The 20523-nt window shown below is 32.7% G+C and overlaps 1 protein-coding gene across 1 annotated transcript in view; it reads right to left on the bottom strand.

Moving 5' to 3' along the window:
* Positions 1–954: 954 nt before the first annotated feature.
* LOC145243760 (DNA/RNA-binding protein KIN17-like) overlaps positions 955–20523 on the bottom strand; it is a 30574-nt gene continuing 11005 nt past the window's right edge. Inside the window, exons 4-7 of the mRNA XM_080106803.1 lie at positions 15017–15139; positions 13055–13154; positions 8828–8928; positions 955–5518 (exon numbers count right to left, since the gene is read on the bottom strand). Of these exons, the coding sequence (XP_079962929.1) occupies positions 5447–5518; positions 8828–8928; positions 13055–13154; positions 15017–15139 (396 nt within the window). The 3' untranslated portion in view covers positions 955–5446. The remainder of the gene's footprint in view (positions 5519–8827; positions 8929–13054; positions 13155–15016; positions 15140–20523) is intronic.

Raw genomic sequence — 20523 nt, 5'->3', positions numbered from 1 at the left:
ACACTTATACAACCGATATATAATAAATTTATCAAAATTTGCTCCAATTTTGTACCTCATCTTATCTGACGGTTGCCTTATATGCCGAAATATACGGTGTTCATATTATTTAGATTCTGTGGATTATTGTTTTTATCTTGCATGTTATTTTCATAACGTTTTAGTTCACATGAAGAAGATCGTAGGTTACATCGATCAAAACGTTTTGAAAATAAAACTCAGGATGAGAACAGTAGTTCAAATAATCCGTATAATAAACCGTTTACGAATTAACATTAATATATTTCATGAATATTTTTAAGAGTGGTATGGGGGATATTAAGTCAGTCCTGGAAATGACAGAAACCGTTTACGAATTAACATTACTATATTTTAAAGAGTGGGGTGGGGGATATTAAGTCACTCCCGGAAATATACAGTATTTTTTGTATCAAAACAGCACACAGAAAATACTTTTCTCAAAATTGTGCTTGACGTTTTGAATAGAAGTGAATATGAAGCATCTGTTTGATGCTACACTTCAACTTTCTTGTCCTCAGTCAGTGAAGGAGATATCCTTCTAGACTGAGGCAATTTAAATTTATGCCCCAATCCAGGCTGCCCCTTTTTAAAGAGCTGGATTTTCCCTACATTAAAAAACCCGAGTCAGGTGAACAGGTAGATTACGATAAAGTACGAATGAAGATTCCAAATCGTAAAGAAAAATAAATATGAAAAGTTGAAAAACAATTGGTTGGGAATTCAAAAGGGATTTTGTAGTGCCATTTTTTTTTAATGTCAGTCAATGGACAATGCACAATGGGAATTTGGTAATCAGCCTGCTTTCTCACTGATGATGAGTGACCATCACTCATCAAGACACGCCAACAAAAAAATCTGCCTACAACCCCCCCCTCCATACACACACTACACACACCTTAGCTAACATGACAAAAAGATGAAGAAACAAAATAATTAAATCAACAAAAGTTTTATTTTACGTTTCAGGACAAGATTTTTTTTTAATTTTTACAATTCACAATTTACACATGGTCAGGGACTTTTTACATTTTTTTTTGTTAAGGAATAACATAGGATTAAATTAAAATTTGAATTTTACATTTTCAATAAAAATAGTGAAACAATATTTTTTACAAAGTTTTTATTTTAATAATTTGTTTGTTTTGTTTTAGTTTTTTTATATATGTATACTGAGCCATTAGACATTTAGAGAATGCAAAAAAAGAAACAATATAACCAGACAAACAATTTTATAAATTTCAAACAAGATGCAAACAAATTTCAAACAAAAAGATGGTTGAAAATGAGTGACTATCCTCTGCCGAATAAACATTTTAGCTAATAAAGACGATCACACAAACACACAATGTTGTATGAGAACAGTGTTGTGGAGTTAAAAGTTATAAGATCTGACTCAACCTCCCAATGTTCCAAAGTGTACAAACATGCTAAAACGTACAAACTCAGACATGTTATTTTAAAGCCTTCCAATATTCAAATTGTCTGTTGGTTCTTTTGAGATTAAAAAATTTTGACTCTGACTCCTAATATTTTTATTAGTTTGCCTCAGACTCCTTCCAAAACCTTCAACCGTACAACCCTGATAAAAAAAGAAACTTTATTCCTTATAACTTTTGTTAAATGGTAAAAAATGAATAGCCTTTTGCTGTAAACACTTTGTCTAAAACAGAGATTAGCAACCTTTCAAGAAAGGGGACCAATTGGCTATGCAGTGTCTTGGTAAAGAACCATCATGGTATTGAATTAAATTTTCACAGACTCAAACTGATCCATCTAAAAAGTTTCCTTTTTAACGTTTAAAAAAAAAAAAATTAATCTGATTTTATTGAAATAATTTATCTTATGTTACGACAAAAATAATAGAAAAACAATTACTGATCTCCATCTGGCATCAATTAGGATGAATGGCTCTCGTCTTGGGGAGGCTCCATGTTTTGACAAACTTCTGGGCTTGACCTTTACTCCTGATATGAAATGGAACACATGCATCAAATCTGTTGCCAAGGTCGCTGGAAAAATGATGGGATCCTTCTATCGATCCAGCCGATATCTACCTGCTGATGGAATTCTCTACCTATATAAGAGCCAGGTACGTCCAAGGATGGAGTATTGCTGTCACATCTGGGTAGGAGCTGCTAGGAAGGACTTATCCTTCCTGGACAGTTCTTCAGAATAGACTTTGTAGCCTCATAGGAGATGCCCTTTTCTCTTCCCTACAACCTCTTTCTCACAGAAGAGACGTTGCTAGCCTGTCTCTGCTTTATCATTTTCATGGCAAGTGCTCGTCTGAGCTCCAATCTTCACAAGAAACACTCGTCTAAGTGAAATGACTATCAATAATTCCCCCCACTCTTTATCTGTGCCTAAACCTAAACGTAAATTCCATGAACAAAGCTTCTTTCTAAGAACTGCACGCCTGTGGAACTCTCTTCCGTTTGATTGCTACCCAGCAGACTACAATATGGTTGTCTTCAAGTCCAACGTAAACAAATTCTTGATGAGCCATTCCTCTTAAGTAATCCAATTTACAAAATTTACACTATTAACGATTATTACAATATTGTCCCATAGACTACTGTACATTCTTTAACCCTTATCCTCGAGTGACTTCTGGGCTTTGATAAGTGGTGACTCCTATGTAAAAAAAAAAAAAAAAAGTTTCCTAAATCTTTTCGAAAAACAATAACCAAACTCTTGCACAAAATCTATATATCTATAAAAGTGAAAGTGTCGGTCTGTCTGTGTGTGCATTTCCCAATGCAATAAATCTGTAAATTTTCAGTCTTATAGACTCAAAATTTGATATACCGGGTACTGAGATTTGGGAAAATCTTTGTAATCCATTTTCGGCCAGAAATTTGGCTGTTAAGGGGTCAAAGTTCAACGATTTGACGTTTGATAACTCTACCAAACTCCTCCGACAATTTTGGGTCTAAACACTTTAAATTTTAGATATAGGTTCCTTGGACATGGATCTAACTTAATTTGAGCCCAAAACAATAAATGTTAAGGGGTCATAATAGGGGTCAATGTTTTAAAAAAATCAACCTCTGCGGTCTCTACCAAATTACTCAATTTCTGGTCTAAAAATTTGAAATTTTACATAAAGGATATTCAGAGATAGGTCAGGCTTTTTAATCGGTTTGGGTCGAAAATTTGAGCTATCAATATATAAATGTATGTATGTATGTTTGCATGTCTGACTAAAACTTTTGACAGAGGCAACGGATTTTCACAAGATCAGTATCATTTTGAAGCTCGCTCGTTCAGAGGACAAATGCCGAAAAATTAGCTAAAAAAGGTGTCGCTTTTTTCGCCCATATTTTCGAAAGTCATCCCCTCTTTTCGATTGTCTAGCCTTAATTTAAACCTACATTACTTCCAGTTTTTTTCACGTTCTTTTCCTCCTTTGTGGTACGGGTTCGAGCCTGCCTTCCTACTAACACTTTTTTTTTTTAGCTCAACATACACCTCCAAACACCCGGGCAACGCCGGGCTGAAATGCTAGTATTCAATAAAACCTAACATAAAACTGTCCTACAGTTGCTGCAAAAACTTAGAAATGGTAATTTAAGCAACCAATATTACTTAATACTTCTACCAAGTCATTGCTGATGTAACAAAAATTATCATCATAGATTAAATAAAGGGTTCTATTTGAAATTCCATACAGATTTCAGACCTGAAAAAGGACATGAGAACAGTAGTTCAAACAAGAAAAATTATCAATCCTCATCTCAAAAACTCTGAAACAGTTATTTTTGTACTTGTACAGTTTAATCAACACATTAAAAATTGAAAATATTTTTTTAAAAAAATTTAAAAAAAATAAAAAGTTATATTGTATGTATCCGTTATGGAATGAAGTTCTCTGGAAAAAAAAAATTCTCATAATTTGATCAAGTATATTTTTTTTAAACAGGTAAAAACAATTTGTTATGATACGGATCAAAAGGTAGCCATGTTTTGATTTTTAGGAAGAAAAGCTATTATTTCACATGGGACGAGGGGGTGTCGGCGCTTTAAACGGAGTTAGTTCTCTATGGTATGTTCTAAAAATCCAAACTTGGCTACCTTCAGCACGCTGTCATAAAAACGTTTTTCCGCAGTAAAAAAAAAAAAACTACTTGATCAAATTAAGTGAAAATTTTTTTTTTTTTTTTTTTTTCGGAGAACTTCATTCCATAACAAATATGTACAATAAACTTTTTTTCAATATTTTCATTTTTTAATGTCTTGATTAAACTGTACAAGTACCGTTATTTTAATGCTTAAAGATTTTCTTGTTTTATTTTTTAATTTATTTTTATTTGTTTTGAAAATCACTTTGATGCTTGTTTAGTGGTAGTTACAAAACAAAAATGCAAAAAAATCTTTATGATGTACATACTCATCATGGAACGAAAATATCACATTCCAAAAATCAGATAAATTGATAGAGTAGTTTTTTTTTAAGGAAATCAAATTATGAGGAACCAAAGAGGCTAGGAGTGGCCATATTGTTTTAAATTTTGCCAAAATGCAAGGGCAACAATTTAATTCGACTACAGAGATTTTGTTTGTATTCAAAATAATACAAACTTTAATCGCTAAAAATTGTAAAATTTGATTTTATTAATTAAAAAAAAAATTTAAACGATTTTTGGAAGATCAAATTTTTGTTCCATGACAAGTTTGTACATCATAAAAATTTTTCTGTATTCTTGCTTTTGTTTTTTAGTCAAATGTAATTCTAAATAAGCACCATTTTTTTTCCAATTCAAACAACCAAACTTGTCCTCAATGACCCAACACTTCACTTTTTTTTTCTAGTTGCATTCAAGTATTGGAACATAGAGCTAGATTTAAATCATTCAATCATACCTCCAACTCTACTAAAAAAGTAGCAGAATTGGATCACAATCAACAAAATGTAAAGTTGGCAATTAAGTAGTTTGGAATTTTATCAAAGACACCAAAAAAAAAATTTTCCACAGACAATACAAACCAAGGATTGTCTGATCTGATGCTTTGTGATAATTGGGGCTATGACAAGAGAATATTTTTATCATTGTTTTGACTCTCGAGTATATATCTGACACAGTTAATCAATTGAGAACCACATCACTGTATCTAAAAACATGTAAGATATTAACTGATATACACTAGAGAGTCAAAATAATGTAAAGAATATTCTCTTGTCATAGGCCTAGTCATAACTCCGCATCCCCCAAAACTAAGCACTCATATTCAAAGAGTAAATAACTGTATAATTCTATAGTCTATATATTCACTGACAAGCTCAACCATTCTTTTATTCAACTTGTTTTAAATAATGTAGACGATGATGATGATGTAGATGGTAATGGTGATGATGGCAGTGTTTGTTCCATTATGTAAACTCCTGAGAACACCGTTCGACTCGCGGCTCGACAACAATCTCTTTTCATGAAGGTTGGTAGATTTTGCTTATATCTTCGTACTGCATCTTCTCAAGTGTACGGCCGGCGAGCGGACCCTAGAAATAAGAAAAGAAAAAGATTTATAAAACTTTATGGGAGGAAGTGATGAGGATCGATTAGATAGAAAGAGGGATGAATAAAGACCTGGTCAGAGACAGGTCGGCTTGGAAGTCAATTTCTAAAAGCTGTACAAAAACATGCCAGCATGTAAAACAGACGTTAAACTGAATATGGATGATGAAAGTTCTTGGGTTAATCGATGGAGAACAGTTGAGATAGCAGGATCAATTCACAGGGCATGCCTAAGGAAAACACAAGTGCTAATAGCTTTGAAGGATAAATAAAGACCTGGCCAGAGATAGGTTCGTTTGAAAGTCAATTTCTGAAAGCCATACTAAACAGATGTAATAAAGATGGCAAAACGATGAAGGTAATAGCCTGTAGGGAAGCAATCTCAGGTGTTTGAAAGCTGAGTAGTCCTGCTCATGGAAATTCCATTTTGTCTTAATTCCTTCTGTGAATGTTTGACAAGAAACCAGGGATCGGAGCTCAGTCGAGCATTTTTCATGGAAATAATGATAGAGTAGAGAAAGACTAGACATCAAGACTGAAACAGGAAGGGGTTGGGATGGCGTGGGGGTCAAGTAACCAACCACCATGTCTAGATGTGTTCATTTTATTTGTTTAAATCAGAAATTTCGAAACAATTACACGCATACATGCTAAACAAATAACCTAAAAGTTGTTAGCGGAGACAAGATCAAAGTGTAGTATCTGTTCTTCAGATGCTATACTTCAATTTCTTGTTCTGCTAGTGGAGGAGAAATCCTTCACGACTGAGACAATTTTTATTTTTTTGTTCCTTTTCTCCACATTAAAAAACGACCCTGGTGTCTAACTCTGTTCCGTGGGGAGTTGATTTGCTTTACGGCATATCAACTATCTATGGGTCATTTAATGCCAAATATAATTCTATAGGTATCATAATTAATCATATTCTTAGAAGACATTGCACTACTCTTGGAAAACATTACTATTGAGAAACATTACTATACTATTATAACTACACAGACGGATTATTTTGTGCTATTTTTTTCACACAACAAAGATGTTTGCTCTTTACACAAGTAACAGCAATCCTCTTCTTTTTTCTCCCAACAATAAATCACATACAGCGAATAAGATGGCGTTCATAAACGAAAAAATATCTGTTGAGCAAAAAAATCTGTCTTTTATCTTGCCAGCTCAAACTCCCAGCAACACCTAAATTTGCATAAGCGCATTATTCTTGAATCTGAAGGGCTTCAGGTTTGCACACCACTGCATCCGTTCAGCAGGTACACACCAACCATGGCCGCTTATTTATATGCCTCTTCACATGGTTAACATGCTAAAATAAGGGTGAGATGCAGAAATTTTGACCAAAAAACAGAAATTTTTTCCCCCCCTTCATCAGAAACATTGCTCATGGAATGTGAGGAATTCGATGCCTCCGTTCAGTCTCGCAAAACAAAGGATACCCACTGTAAGGGCAGCTGTATATGTAATTGTGAGGCAAGAGTTACCCAATCACCAACCACGCCTCTCCTGAATCAGCACTGTTTGAGTCTGGTGGCAAGGGGAAGTTAAAGACAACTGAAAACAATGCGGAGAACACATACAGCACCTGGAAGTCACCCATCTGGTACTGGCCAGGCTCATTGTTGCTTAACTTCGGTGATCTGATGGGAGCCAGTGTGTCAAACGTGATAATGCCGTATTATAAACACGAGAACTAAAGAATAAAATAAGAGAGGTGAGAGTTACAAGATTACCAGAAGTAAACTCAAGGTCCATTTTCTTAATACTCTAGCGTTATTTTCATGGAAGATACTCGACTGAGCTTCAATCTCTGGTTCCTTCTTGTAGGACATTTACAGCAAGAACCCCTCTTAATACCACAACTTCAACTTTCCTTTCTTCCTCTATGTTCCTAACATCAAGTGAATTTCCATGAACAGAGTTTCTTTTAAAGAACTTTGCATCCGTGTTACATGTTACCAGGGTTTCTTTCCAAGAACTTTCCACCTGTGGAACACAATCACAGAACTGAACTGCTTTTCTGCAGACTATAACAGTCATCTTCAAATTCAATGCCAACAAATACTTGTCATAACCCTGTAACAGAGCACGGACACGCATATGGGAACTTTGTGTAAATGTCGAGCCGTGTGCAAAATGACATCAGAGTAAGGATAAAGAAAAAAGTATAAAAAGAACGAGGACGTTAGAGACGTGAGTGACGTCACAGCCGTAATGAGAAGTCACACGTGGCAGGAGAATGAGGAATAAAGATCTTTTCTTAAAACCTGAAACAGGAGTTGAAGTTCTTTTCTATTCTTTGTCTCTTTTGCGAGTTTATAGCATGTTGGGGCCCGCATGCCTACATGAAAATGCATGTGTAATATTACAAACCGTCCTCACAAGTAATTAAATTTTGTTCATTCTATTCATCTTCAATTCTCTCATAATATTCATCATCTTTCAACTAACTTGTTGCAATTGTGCCTCCTCGATGTACATCTCCCCAACAAACTCGTTTAGCAACAAAATCTCTCCCCTTCACTGTTGAGGTCCCTAAATGCCAGAAAGCTTTTTACTCTAATAGTTTCTTTCCTCAAACAGCTAGACTTTGAAATTCCCTTTCTCCTACTCACTTCCCTGACTGTACTGATATGCAGAAGTTTAAATGTAATGTAAACTAACATCTTGTTGATCTTTCCTAGGCATGGTCCCAAAAAGTAGTCCCTTATGTCCAAGTTGCGATACGCCTTATTAGAGATGAATGTGAGTAAAAAAAAAAAAAAAAGGTTCAATAGGGTTTTCATTCATCGTAGTCAATTCCATAGTCCATGGAAGTATCCACTAGCCCAATTACTCCTCCCCTCCTTACAAGAAGTCTTATATGGAGAAAGGACATCTTGACAAAACAATGATGTATTTTTCTGCTTAAATTCTCTATTTGGTAAAAATATAGAATTTCCCTTTTTTTTCGTTGTTCTTTTAATTTATTTCCTAAAATAAATCTTTGAATTTATTTTCTAAAATAAACCGCATGCCAACATTAAAATGCATGTGTAATATTACAAACCGTCCTCACAAGTAATTAAATTTTGTTCATTCCATTCATCATCTTCAATCCTCTCATAATATTCATCATCTTTCAACTAAAAACTGATCCACCTTGTTAACCCTTATCTTCAAGTGTGTTTGTTTTAGTCTTGATAAGTGGTTATTTATTAGTATAGAACAGAAACACATCTTTTCATGTCACATTAAGATTTGGCTGAGGGGGTGCACCTTACATGTCGACTGTACACACTCACCTGGTCGATGGTAACTGTACAATAGAATTTCTCCTCGTTCAGTGATTGCAGTCGTGCTACACTCTCTCGATAAGCGCCGTTCACTATCAACACTTTTTTACCTGCAATAGAATAAGAAACTTATCAGCCATATTTTGCGGTGACAAAAAAAATATAATTATTTTTTATAAATAAATATTTCTTTTCCACAAACATGTTTTATGTTCCATTACACTAACATTTAAATGTGCGAGAAATAAAGCCTATATTTTATTTACAAATCTAGTAAATTTCAGAAAGATCTGCTAAAAGAGAGCCCTTATTTCTGGCAAAAATTGAAGTGGTCCCTAACCACATTAGAGATCTGGTATCTGAAAAATATTTTGCAAGTAGACAAGTTTCTAAATTAGACATTTCCAATCTTCTGCATGGTCTCTCCTCTCTTAAATATTAATCACTTGCAGCAAATCTGATATTCATATGCAGCTGTCTCGTGCATGTTTACATGACAAACTATTAAGAAATAGTTTGTTCTTGTTTACAAACAGCTTTTAATTCTGGCGTATGCATTACTGAAAAAGTAACATGATGCGACACTTCCATTTCTCGTTCTTTCAGTGGAGGAGAAATCCTTCACAACTGAGACAATTTTTATTTTTGTACCTTTTCTCCACGTTAAAAAACGACTCTGGTGTCTAACTCTGTCCCGTGGGGAGGCATAGTAAATAGGTACAACCTTTTTGGGCATCATTGGATTAATTTTTGTTCTCTCTACTAATGCGTTGCTAATCTTGATAAAATAGAATATCAAATACTCATTTTTTCACCTGGATACGATCCCCTCCCTGCTTTAAAAAAAGAAAATCCAAACAAGTATTTTTTTTTAATGTAATCACCCCCAGACAAGACATGAAGCCATTTGATGTAGAAATATATATTCTTATATTCGCCAAACTTTCACAAGAAACACTCGTCTAGCTGAAAACACTATCAATAATTTCCCCCACTCTTTATCTGTGCCTAAACCTAAACGTAGATTCCATGAACAAAGTTTCTTTCTTATAACTGCACGCCTGTGGACCTCTCTTCTGGTTTCCTGTTTTCCAGCTGACTACAATCTGATTGTCTTCAAATCTAACGTAAACAAGTTCTTGATGAGCCGTTCCACTTAAGTTAACAAATTTACCAAATTTCCATTACTAACGATTACTATATTGTCCAATTGTACACTCTTAATCCTTATCCTCGAGTGGTCTCTGACCTTGATAAGTGGTTATGCCTATGTAAAAAAATAATTTTTTTTAAATATACCAATCCTTATTTAAGAAGCTCAATGTAATTACAGAGCAATATAGTGAATAAATGACAAAAACATCATGAATTTTGAAAAATAGTTTTTGTCATTTATTCACTTATGTTTCGTGGTTCAATTTTAAATTCTGAAAAAACAACATATAGAGACATATATTCGATTGAAGAATTTATTGTTTGACAAAGGAATATATAGAAGGGGTTATTTTAATTTCCTTAATCCATGGATTTTCAACAATGGATCATATCATCAGAGGAAATGAAATGCAGTTAGCAAAATGTTCAGCTGCGAATGGACGCTATTTTGCTTATCAGCACAATTATTGAAAATAGTTTTTTGAGTGGTTGTGGATAATTATATGGAGAAAATTATACAAAAAGAGAAATTGATATAACCTGGATAGTCCATTATCGGAAGGAGTCCAATGTCATTCGGGGTTATAAATCCGGGTGGGCAGAAAATAGGCCCATGGGAGAAAGTGATATTCCCATATAGCGAAAGCGTACTGTTCCTTATTGATATTTCGAAAAGTATACCGGGCAGCCTTATTCGTTGTTGCGTTGATTGCGTGTTATTTGCTGTGGTCCAGATGCTTTCTCAGTGTCGACAAAGTATATCCGAAATTGGGCGGATATACCATTCCATTGTAATTATCCCAATGAGTAATAGAATTTGAGCATTGAACTAAGTGTGCAATGGACCTCGGAGTCAATAGTGTAGTTATCAAAATACCAAAGATGGCAAAATAATTCTGGTGATGATAGAAAGAATCTGGACCACAGAAAATAACATATAAATTATATATTGCTCTATTCTTAAATATTGAGCTTTTCCTTTTTGGCTAGGATTTCCTTGAAAGTATTACTTTAAGTAATATCTATCAGGATTTTTCAACTGAGTTTCTATCAGTGTCTTTTCTCGTTTATATATATATAACATTATAAACCTGTAAGGAAGGTATACAAAATTTTTAATTATCCAACGAGGACTACAAATAAACAAAAAAGACCTTATTCTAAGGAGTTTTGAAAAATGCAATTCTTCTCATCAAAGGAAAGAGGTTTGCAAAATATACAATAAATTTTACAGGTTAATGCATTGAAAGAAACTACAAATATGCAATTAATCATTCTTGCATCAAAAAAGTTATTAAAGAATTAGTGACAGTTTATAGGGATTCAAAATGATTAAGAAAGCAGGAAATCAGAAAAAGGAAGAAAAAGATTGTAAAAATCCAATGAATAATAAGGTAAAATCCATTTAAGGTAAAATTCCATAAAGAACGAGAAAACAGAATTATAGATGTTCAGGGTAAATTAAAGCTTCAAGAAAAAAAAAACATCAGATCACAGAGAAGTGAAGTTCCAGTTTTTTTATATATAAAACGTTAAGGCAAAAAGAAGTGAAGATTCAAAAGATAGCAATCATATATATATATATATATATATATATATATATATATATATATATATATATATATATATATGGTAATGAAGACAGCAAGAATTACTCTCTCTCTCTCTCTCTCTCTATATATATATATATATATATATATATATATATATATATATAACTACCTAATTTATTCACATAAAATTAATATACGAAAGTATAGATTTATGCGTAAACTTTAAGTATTTACTTCAAAAGTGCTTAATACGTAGGTAGAGCTAGTTAGTAATTTATAAAATATATATGGCGATTAAGCTACACTGAATATTCGGCGTTTCATCCACTCTAGGACTCCTTAGGCTTATGCGTGAATTCTGTGGTTGTTTATCGTTTCAATAGAAGAGGACCATATAAAAACGATAAACAACCACAGAATTCGCGCATAAGCCTGAGGAGTCCTAGAGTGGATGAAACACCGAATATTCAGTGTAGCTTAATCGCCATATATATTTTATAAATTACTAATATATATATATATATATATATATATATATATATATATATATATATATTTTTTTTTTTCTTTTTTTTTTTTTTTTTTTGCTGATGAGGAGACTATGTTTTAAAGGACATATATATATATATATATATATCTTTAAGATGGAATTAGACCTGGAGTTTAAAGAGCAGAGTTTATTTTAATGTATTAGTAAATGTATTAATACTTTTTAAAGAAAACAGTGCCCATTGTACAATATATAATAAGCTCAATAGGTATAGGTATCCTAGAGCTATATTAATATTGAGTAAAACAATTCATAATTGTGACTTAAAAATCAATTTCAAAAGAAAAAAACAAACAAAATCAACTCGATTGTACGATCGTTTCGGAAACGATGTTCATTTTATTGAAATTGACAATAAGTTTTGACAATAATTTGACAAAAGTTTTGTCCTTTAAAACAGTCTCCTCATCAGCAAAAAAATAGGGCGGGGGTGGGAGGGAAGAAGTTAAAGACACCAAAATAAAACTAGCATTTTAGTCGTGAGTAAGGCAGATATTCCTTATTTATCTCCATTATAAAATTTGTTTTTAGTTCAGTCAGTCTATCTTTTGGCATGCTGTTATGTTTTGGAGATTTCAATAAAATGAACATCGTTTCTGAAACGATCGTACACTCGAGTTGATTTTTAATTCACAATCATGAATCGTTTTACTCAATATAGATATACATACACATACTACTTCAAGGTCCCAAACTAAACAACAATAAGTGTTAGATAGATTCAGGTCGAGTAAACAGCAATTTTTCCCTCTTTGTCAGAAACATCACTCATGAAATGTGAGTAGTAAAGGACAGAACGAGGGAAGTGAAGGTTACAAAGGCGTCAAAAGTAAACCCAAGCTCCACTATGTGATACGTGAAAATTGGATTTTTGGTTTATAATAATGAAAAAAAAATGCTTAGAGGGATAAAGTGATTATGTTGTATACAGTTTTGCGGTTAATAACATTGTGTAAAATATAAAAAATAAAAACTGACCTAAAGCAGGAATCACTGTTTCTAAGTGCGTTTGATCAAGTTTTATTTTCTCTCCAGATTCAATAATTTTCACAACAGCCGTAAAAAGATTCTGTACTTCCTGCAAAAAAAAAAAAACACAAAAAAGCAACAATAAAATAAAGCAGTTGTTGATGAATGTTGAAAAAAAATGTTTTGGTTCTTTTTTTCCAATGAACAAAAGTTTTTAGAAATGAAAATTATGCGAAGTTTTTTTATAAAGAGCATGGAGTCATTTTTATAATATTTTTGTATAAATTTTTTTTATAAAGAGCATGGAGTCATTTTTAAAATATTTTTGTATAAATTTTTTTATAAAGAGCATGGAGTCATTTTTAAAATACTTTTGTATAAATTTTTTTTATAAAGAGCATGGAGTCATTTTTAAAATATTTTTGTATAAATTTTTTTATAAAGAGCATGGAGTCATTTTTATAATATTTTTGTATAAATTTTTTTTATAAAGAGCATGGAGTCATTTTTATAAATTTGGTTTCATACAAATCTATATATATCTATAAAATTAAGAAAATATGTGTGAGGACATTTATCAACTTATATATTCAACAAATTTTTGATCTACAGAATTTAAATCTGATACATAGGGTATTCAAACACATGGAAAACTTTTTAATCGATTTTTATCCGGAAAAAGGGCTGCTAAAGGGTCAGATCTTTATCTGTTTGTCAACTGTTTCACGAATATGCATGCGTGAATTGTTCACGTGACAGATTGCTTATGTTAAGAATAAGTAGGTTTGAAAAAATTTTTTAAAGATCATGGCAAGCTGACCTAATGGTTATCGTACTTGACTCACTGTCTTTACGTTTCGATCTTTGTTTATTTTTATTTTTTTTACTTACAAGGAGTGAACTGTTTAGCAAAAAAATCAATCTGTTTCCCCATTCCCAATCGAAGATCAAATTTGAATAAACCTCTTCTGTCTTCTAACAGAGTTTGCTTAGCCTCTTTGAAAGTGTAAATAAGGAACTTTAAGGCTGGTTCATGTTCCGAATTTCCCGGATATTAAAAAACAAAAATAAAGAAAAATCTGTATCATGATTTGCGTGCTTGTGACAAAACGAAAATGTCATATTCCAAAAATCACATATCGAGTAGTTTCATTTTTAAATACGAAAATAAAATATTAATTGGATTCATCAGACTACTGTTCTCATCTTAAGTGTGATTTTCACAACGTTTTAGTCAATGTAACCTCCAACCTTCTTCAGGTGTATCTTGTCGAACTCAGGAATGTTTCTGTTGAACTCAGGAATTTGGACGGAATTCCGAATGGAACCCTTTATTTACTTCACAGAGGTAGCGTGCTCTTGTTCCGTCAGTCATGACTGGATAGAGGTTCTAAGTAATTTGCAATTGTATTTTTCAGTCACCCACACTGAGGATTGAATCTTCAACCTTCAGAAGAATATCACTTTTTACAATTGATTTTTCCAAGTGCTCTAACCACTTCACCACAGGTCCTTATAATTCATACATATCAAATTTATGTTGTAATGTCTATGAATTCCCATTAATCGCTTAAAAATTATTTTCTTTATAAAAATAAAACTACTTGATCAATTTATATAATTTTTAGAAGGTGATGTTTTCATTTTCTCGTATATCATACAAATTCTGGGAGGATCATGGAAAGGGGATATTCAAGAAGACGCAGTGAACAAAATATAGAAAATGTGAATGTTCATATGTTTTCGTAACAACGACGGGAACTTGGTTTTGCACATGACTACAAGTTTGAAATGCAATTGTTATTGCGAAAACACAAAGTGATTCATAGTGATTTTGATAAAAGCTGAAAGCACTGGAAATCTGAAGAGACTTGTTATCACTCAGATTGCAGGGAACACCATTTGTTTATAGTGATGCATAAAAGAACTCCTAGTTAGAAAATAATAATAAAAGCAGGGTTCAATACTCACCTTAACAACTGCCTTTTTTTTATAAAATTTTTCGCCTAATTTTTTGGTGATTATTTTCACAACAATGTTTTCATGGAGCCAATTATCTTTGCGGTTCATCTTTTCTCGTTTCATTTCCTCAAACTGGAATAAAAAAAAATTTTGCAAAAATATAAGAACGATGAAACTAACAATACAAAACTTTATGTTCAATGAAATAAAATGAAATCAGTGTGTGCACGTTACATATATATTACAATACTATTTTCCAAATAAATATTAATTTTATATATATACTATTTTCCAAATAAATAATGTCACATATGTATAGCAATATCTTTCAAATAATTATTAACGTTACGTATATATATATATATATAACAATATTTTTCATAAATATTAACGTTACATATATATTACAATATTTTTCAAATAAATAATAATGTTACATATATATTACAATATTTCCAAATATATATATGTAACCTTATTTATTTGGAAATATGTTAATATATATGTAATGTTATTATTTATTTGAAAAATATTATTATAATATATATGAAACATTAATGTTCATTTGAAAAATATTGTAACATATATGTAACGTTATTTATAACAATATTTTTCAAATAAATAACGTTACATATATATAACAATATTTTTCAAATAAATAACATTACATATATATAACAATATTTTTCAAATAAATAAGGTTACATATATATATATATATATAAGAATATTTTTCAAATAAATAATAACATTACATATATATATAACAATATTTTTCAAATAACGTTACATATATATATAACAATATTTTTCAAATAAATAATAACATTACATATATGTTTCAATATTTTTCAAATAAATATTAATGTTACATATATATAACAATATTTTTCAAATAAATAATATTATATATACAGAGACATGACTGAAAAGGATAGACACTAAGATAAATATTTTCTCAAGATTAATATATGCTTATTTATATTTACAGATAAGAATAGTGCTGAAATAAATTCGAGTATCTCATTAAAACTCCATCTCACAACATTGAAACATGCCACAAACCAAAGAAGCAGCAGACCTATCAGAATTTCTGCAAGGACAAATCATAGCTCAACATGAAGGTGGTCTTAATCAATGCAAAATAGCAGGAAATCTTTCAATACTCATTTCTACTGTTAAAAGAGTGATCATACAATTCACGAGAGAGGAAAAAGAGTGCACAAAACCTTTTCCAAGTCACCCTGGATCTTCTGAAAGAACCCTGCATCTTGTAAAAAGAAATGTTGAAAGGGATCCTCGGTGCAAAGCCTCTGACATTGTAACACAAACTAGTGTCAGTTCCAGAACAGCTGTAGAGCTTTTCTTTGTCCTGCCAATATCAAGTGCAGAAAAGATTGGGCTTAGGAGATGGTGGAGAGACCTGTGACCTTTTGACCCAATGTCATTTTCCCTGATGAGTCACGATTTTCATTATTTTCCAACAGTGGAAGGGTACATGGGTATGGAGGCTCCCTCAGCAAAAGTTTGACTTAAAAAGACTGCAGTTAACACTGAAACATGGGCGTTTCTTGGTCATGGTATTGGATGCAATTTGGAGTGATGGTCTCTCAGACCTGATAGAGTGCGAAGGAAACATCAATTCTGCTAAATATGTTTCAATATTACATGAATGACTCCTACCAATATTTTCAAAAGTAAAATGAACTCAGCTAACTCCCTATTTATGGAGGACGGTGCTCCTTGTCACTCTGCTAGGGCAACACAACATTGGTTGAGCCAAAATGGGATTAATAAATGTCCATAGTTAAGTCAGTCTCATGTCCTATGAACCAAATTGAAAGCCTTTGGAGCATATTAGACTGGAACTTTCGTAAAAAGAAAAGGAAGCCATCTTCTAAGCCTGAACTTTTAGCATTATTGCATCAGACATCCTAGCATTAAAAAGAGCAAAAGGAATGTCAGCCATGTATTAGTTATTAAATTTGTGACCATTTATTTTTTATTTTATTCTATAAATTATATGCTTATTGAAATAAACTGTTTCTTCGGATGTCTATTCATTTTTGTCATGTCTGTGAATATAATTAACATTTTTAAAACAAATATTAACGTTATATATATATATATATATATATATATATATATATATATATATATATAATATATATATTATATATATATATCTAATAACATTTAAAAAAAAAAAATCTTATATATTACATAAAAAAATGCAAGCATAAAAAGTAATATGGTCAAGATTAAACATGGAAAAGTTAAAGGACTAGTTATTAAAACTGGAAAAGAAAAAGACAAAATATTCTAGTAAAAAAATATAAATTTATAACTTAAAATATTGCAGCATTAAGAATTTCTTAAAAATTCAATTTAACATTATATATAAATTCTTAATGCTGCAATATTTTAAGTTATAAATTTACTATATTTTTACTAGAATATCTTGTCTTTCTTTTCCAGTTTTAACAACTAGTCCTTTACTTCTCCATGTTTAAGCTTAACCATATTACTTTTTATGCTTGCATTTTTCTATGTAATCCATGATTTTTTTCAGGCTTTGCTTTGAAATAAAATTTTTTCTGTTTCACTTGTTACCTGCGAATTATAAGCGACAGTACAGCTGAGCGACAGATCGGGACAGCAGTGAATTATTAGTGACAGTTTTTTTTTTGTTGTTTTTTATCTTGTTACATCATCATCTCCGCTGTTCCCAGCCGATTTGAGGTGGCGTAACAGATTTGGTTGCTATGGTAACCAACATTCAATCAAAAAAAAATTTAAAAAAACGTCGCTACATTCCTTACAGATTCTGAGAATTTTTTAACACCGTAACTTTATGACTTTTGTTTTACTGAACAAAAATTGAAAATTTTTTTTTTTCAAAATTTAGCTGAGAAGGTGCCCTATGAACTGTAAAAATTGTTTGAAATTTGGTCACAAAATGAGTGAGCGATGAAGCTTTAAAGCAGTTCTAAATGAGTAAAACTAAGACGTAATCATATATTCAAACACGGCAGTGTTTGAATGAGATATATATATATATATATATATTTTTTTTTTAAATAAATATTAACATTACATATATTTACAAAAACATTTTTAAAACAAATAGGAATGTTACATATTATACTACTAATAGTCAGGTTCCTAATGTAATTTTGTGGGAACTTTTTGGAGATTTGCAAATCTATACATTTTTGGAAAGGTTTTGGTCTCAGGAATCAGAAAAGCAATGTTTGCATTTGCCCAGATGCGTATATGGCGGCCATATTGGATTTACAAAATGGCCGCCATAAAATGTACGTTTTTGAATATCGCGGCTTCTAAATAAGCTGAAAAACTGATTTTAACTGCTAAATCTACATTTTCAGGGCCAGGGAAACCAATGGCGGTGGTTATAAAATTTTCCCAGATGTGTATATGGCAGCCATATTGGAATTTACAAAATGGCCGCTGTAAAATGTACGTTTTTTTAATATCTTCGCCTCTAAATAAGTCAGCACACTGATTTTAACTGCTAAACCTACATTTTCAGGGTCATAGAATCCAATGGTGGTAGTTATAAAGCAACAACATCTTTAACATTAACCTTTAGATGCATAACTGGGTTCAAACTGATGTGGTGTTGTTTTATTGCAATATCTTTGTAATAAAAAATATGTATCATTTATAAATTCATATTTCAGCTGTTCCTAAAAAATCTTGCTTTTATATCACTAATTCAAATTGTTAATTTACCTCTGATACTTTGAGAACTTGTAGTTTTTGTATTGCTATTCTAACATTACTGTAATTCTTTCTTTGTTTGTAGGTGAGGCATGAGTGATGAGTCGCAAAGTAGAGAGGAAGCATGTCAAACCAAGGAGTCCATTAACTGGAAGCAGTGCATTCTCTGCCAGTCTGATGATAAAAAGAAAGTCTTGGTGCAACATCCTCGATTAGAGTCCTATGGGCTCGTACTGCAAGTAATTCTAGAGAGGGCTAGTTTGAATGATGGGGACTATATCCAAATCCAAAGGCGATTGCAGAACTGCACACCAGAAACATTGTGTGAAGAGAGGGCGGTCTGGCATCGCTCATGTCATTCGAGTGCAACTAACAAAGTTGAAATACAACGTGCAAGAGATCGCATCGCACACGCTTTAGCTACAGGACACTACACTGCCAAAAAGCCTGGGCAGAAAAGAGGATTAAAGATGAGGCTGTTCCAGACACCTCTACATCTGGTTCTGCATTGCCATTCACACGATCACATACAAGTCCACTGGATAAGAAAGAGTGCTTCTTCTGCCAACAGGACAATGGCCAACAACTGTACCAGATCAGGACTGAGAATGCAGGTAAAACTCTCAAAGATGCTGTGGAAAGGTCCCATAATCCTGCACTGAAAACTAGGCTGAACACCTGCATATCACCAGGTGATGCACATGCAATTGATGCCCTATACCACAAAGCTTGCTGGACCCAAAATGTGTTCCATGCTCTTCGAGATACTAACACTAGAAAAACTGCTGAAGAACCCTTTCTACAAAAGGCGAGTCTGCTTGAGCTGATAAATCTTATTGATGTAGAAACAAAAAACAAAGCATACCTTGGGATGGATGATATTGAAACGACTTATGTTAATATGCTTGGTTCGGAAGTTTTTTAAGGTCATGTACCTGTATTCAGTAGAAAATGGCTGAAAGAAAGGATCATTACTTATTTGCCACACCTGAAGTCTGTTCGACCAAACATAAGGAAGCCAACTGTCCTCTACTCCCCAGATGCATGTGAAGAGGACATGGTTAATACCTCAATGACAACTGGTAAGGAGGAGAACAGTATGAAGACAATCTACAAAGCAGCACAGGTGATAAGGAAAAGCATTGTAACCTTCAAAGAGCCCAAGGAAAGAAATGTCATGCAGGTATCTAGTGACAATAATGATGTTCCAGCTGAATTATACACCTTAATCCATTGGATAATGGTTGGGCCTGCTGAAAAGCTGGAAACTGTAAAGAGAACTAAAGATGTTGACCGAGCAACACTGACGGTGAGCCAGAATATCATGTATAGGTTCAAATCCAGTAAACAGGTACGGTACAAGCCAAGCAATGAATCAGCGTTTAAGTCACCCCGTTCACGAGGGAATTCTCAGGTTCTGGGACTGGCACTGACTGTCCACCATGATACATGCAACAAGAAGCTGTTGAATCTTCTCAATGCTAATGGCTACGCTATTTCACATCGCCGTGTCCTTCTCATGGAAACTGCTCTGGCAAATGCTGTTGTAGAAAACACCAGAGCATACCAAGGCCTCTATGTACCACCATTCCTGAAGAAGGGGACCTTTGTGTTTTTCGTCGTAGATAACAGATTTTGCAGAGGATACTCCTGATGGGAAGGGAACCACCCACGGAACCATCACAGCAGTGTACCAGAAAGTTGACCCTTCTAAAGAACCTGTTGCAGAACCTTTGATTATAGGTGATGCAAAGAGTATATCAGTCACACCC

The sequence above is a fragment of the Euprymna scolopes genome, chromosome 22, assembly GCF_053919585.1.
Source record: "Euprymna scolopes isolate OS-2025 chromosome 22, ASM5391958v1, whole genome shotgun sequence".
NCBI lineage: Eukaryota > Metazoa > Mollusca > Cephalopoda > Sepiida > Sepiolidae > Euprymna > Euprymna scolopes.
This window is presented reverse-complemented; position numbering and strand designations above follow the sequence as displayed.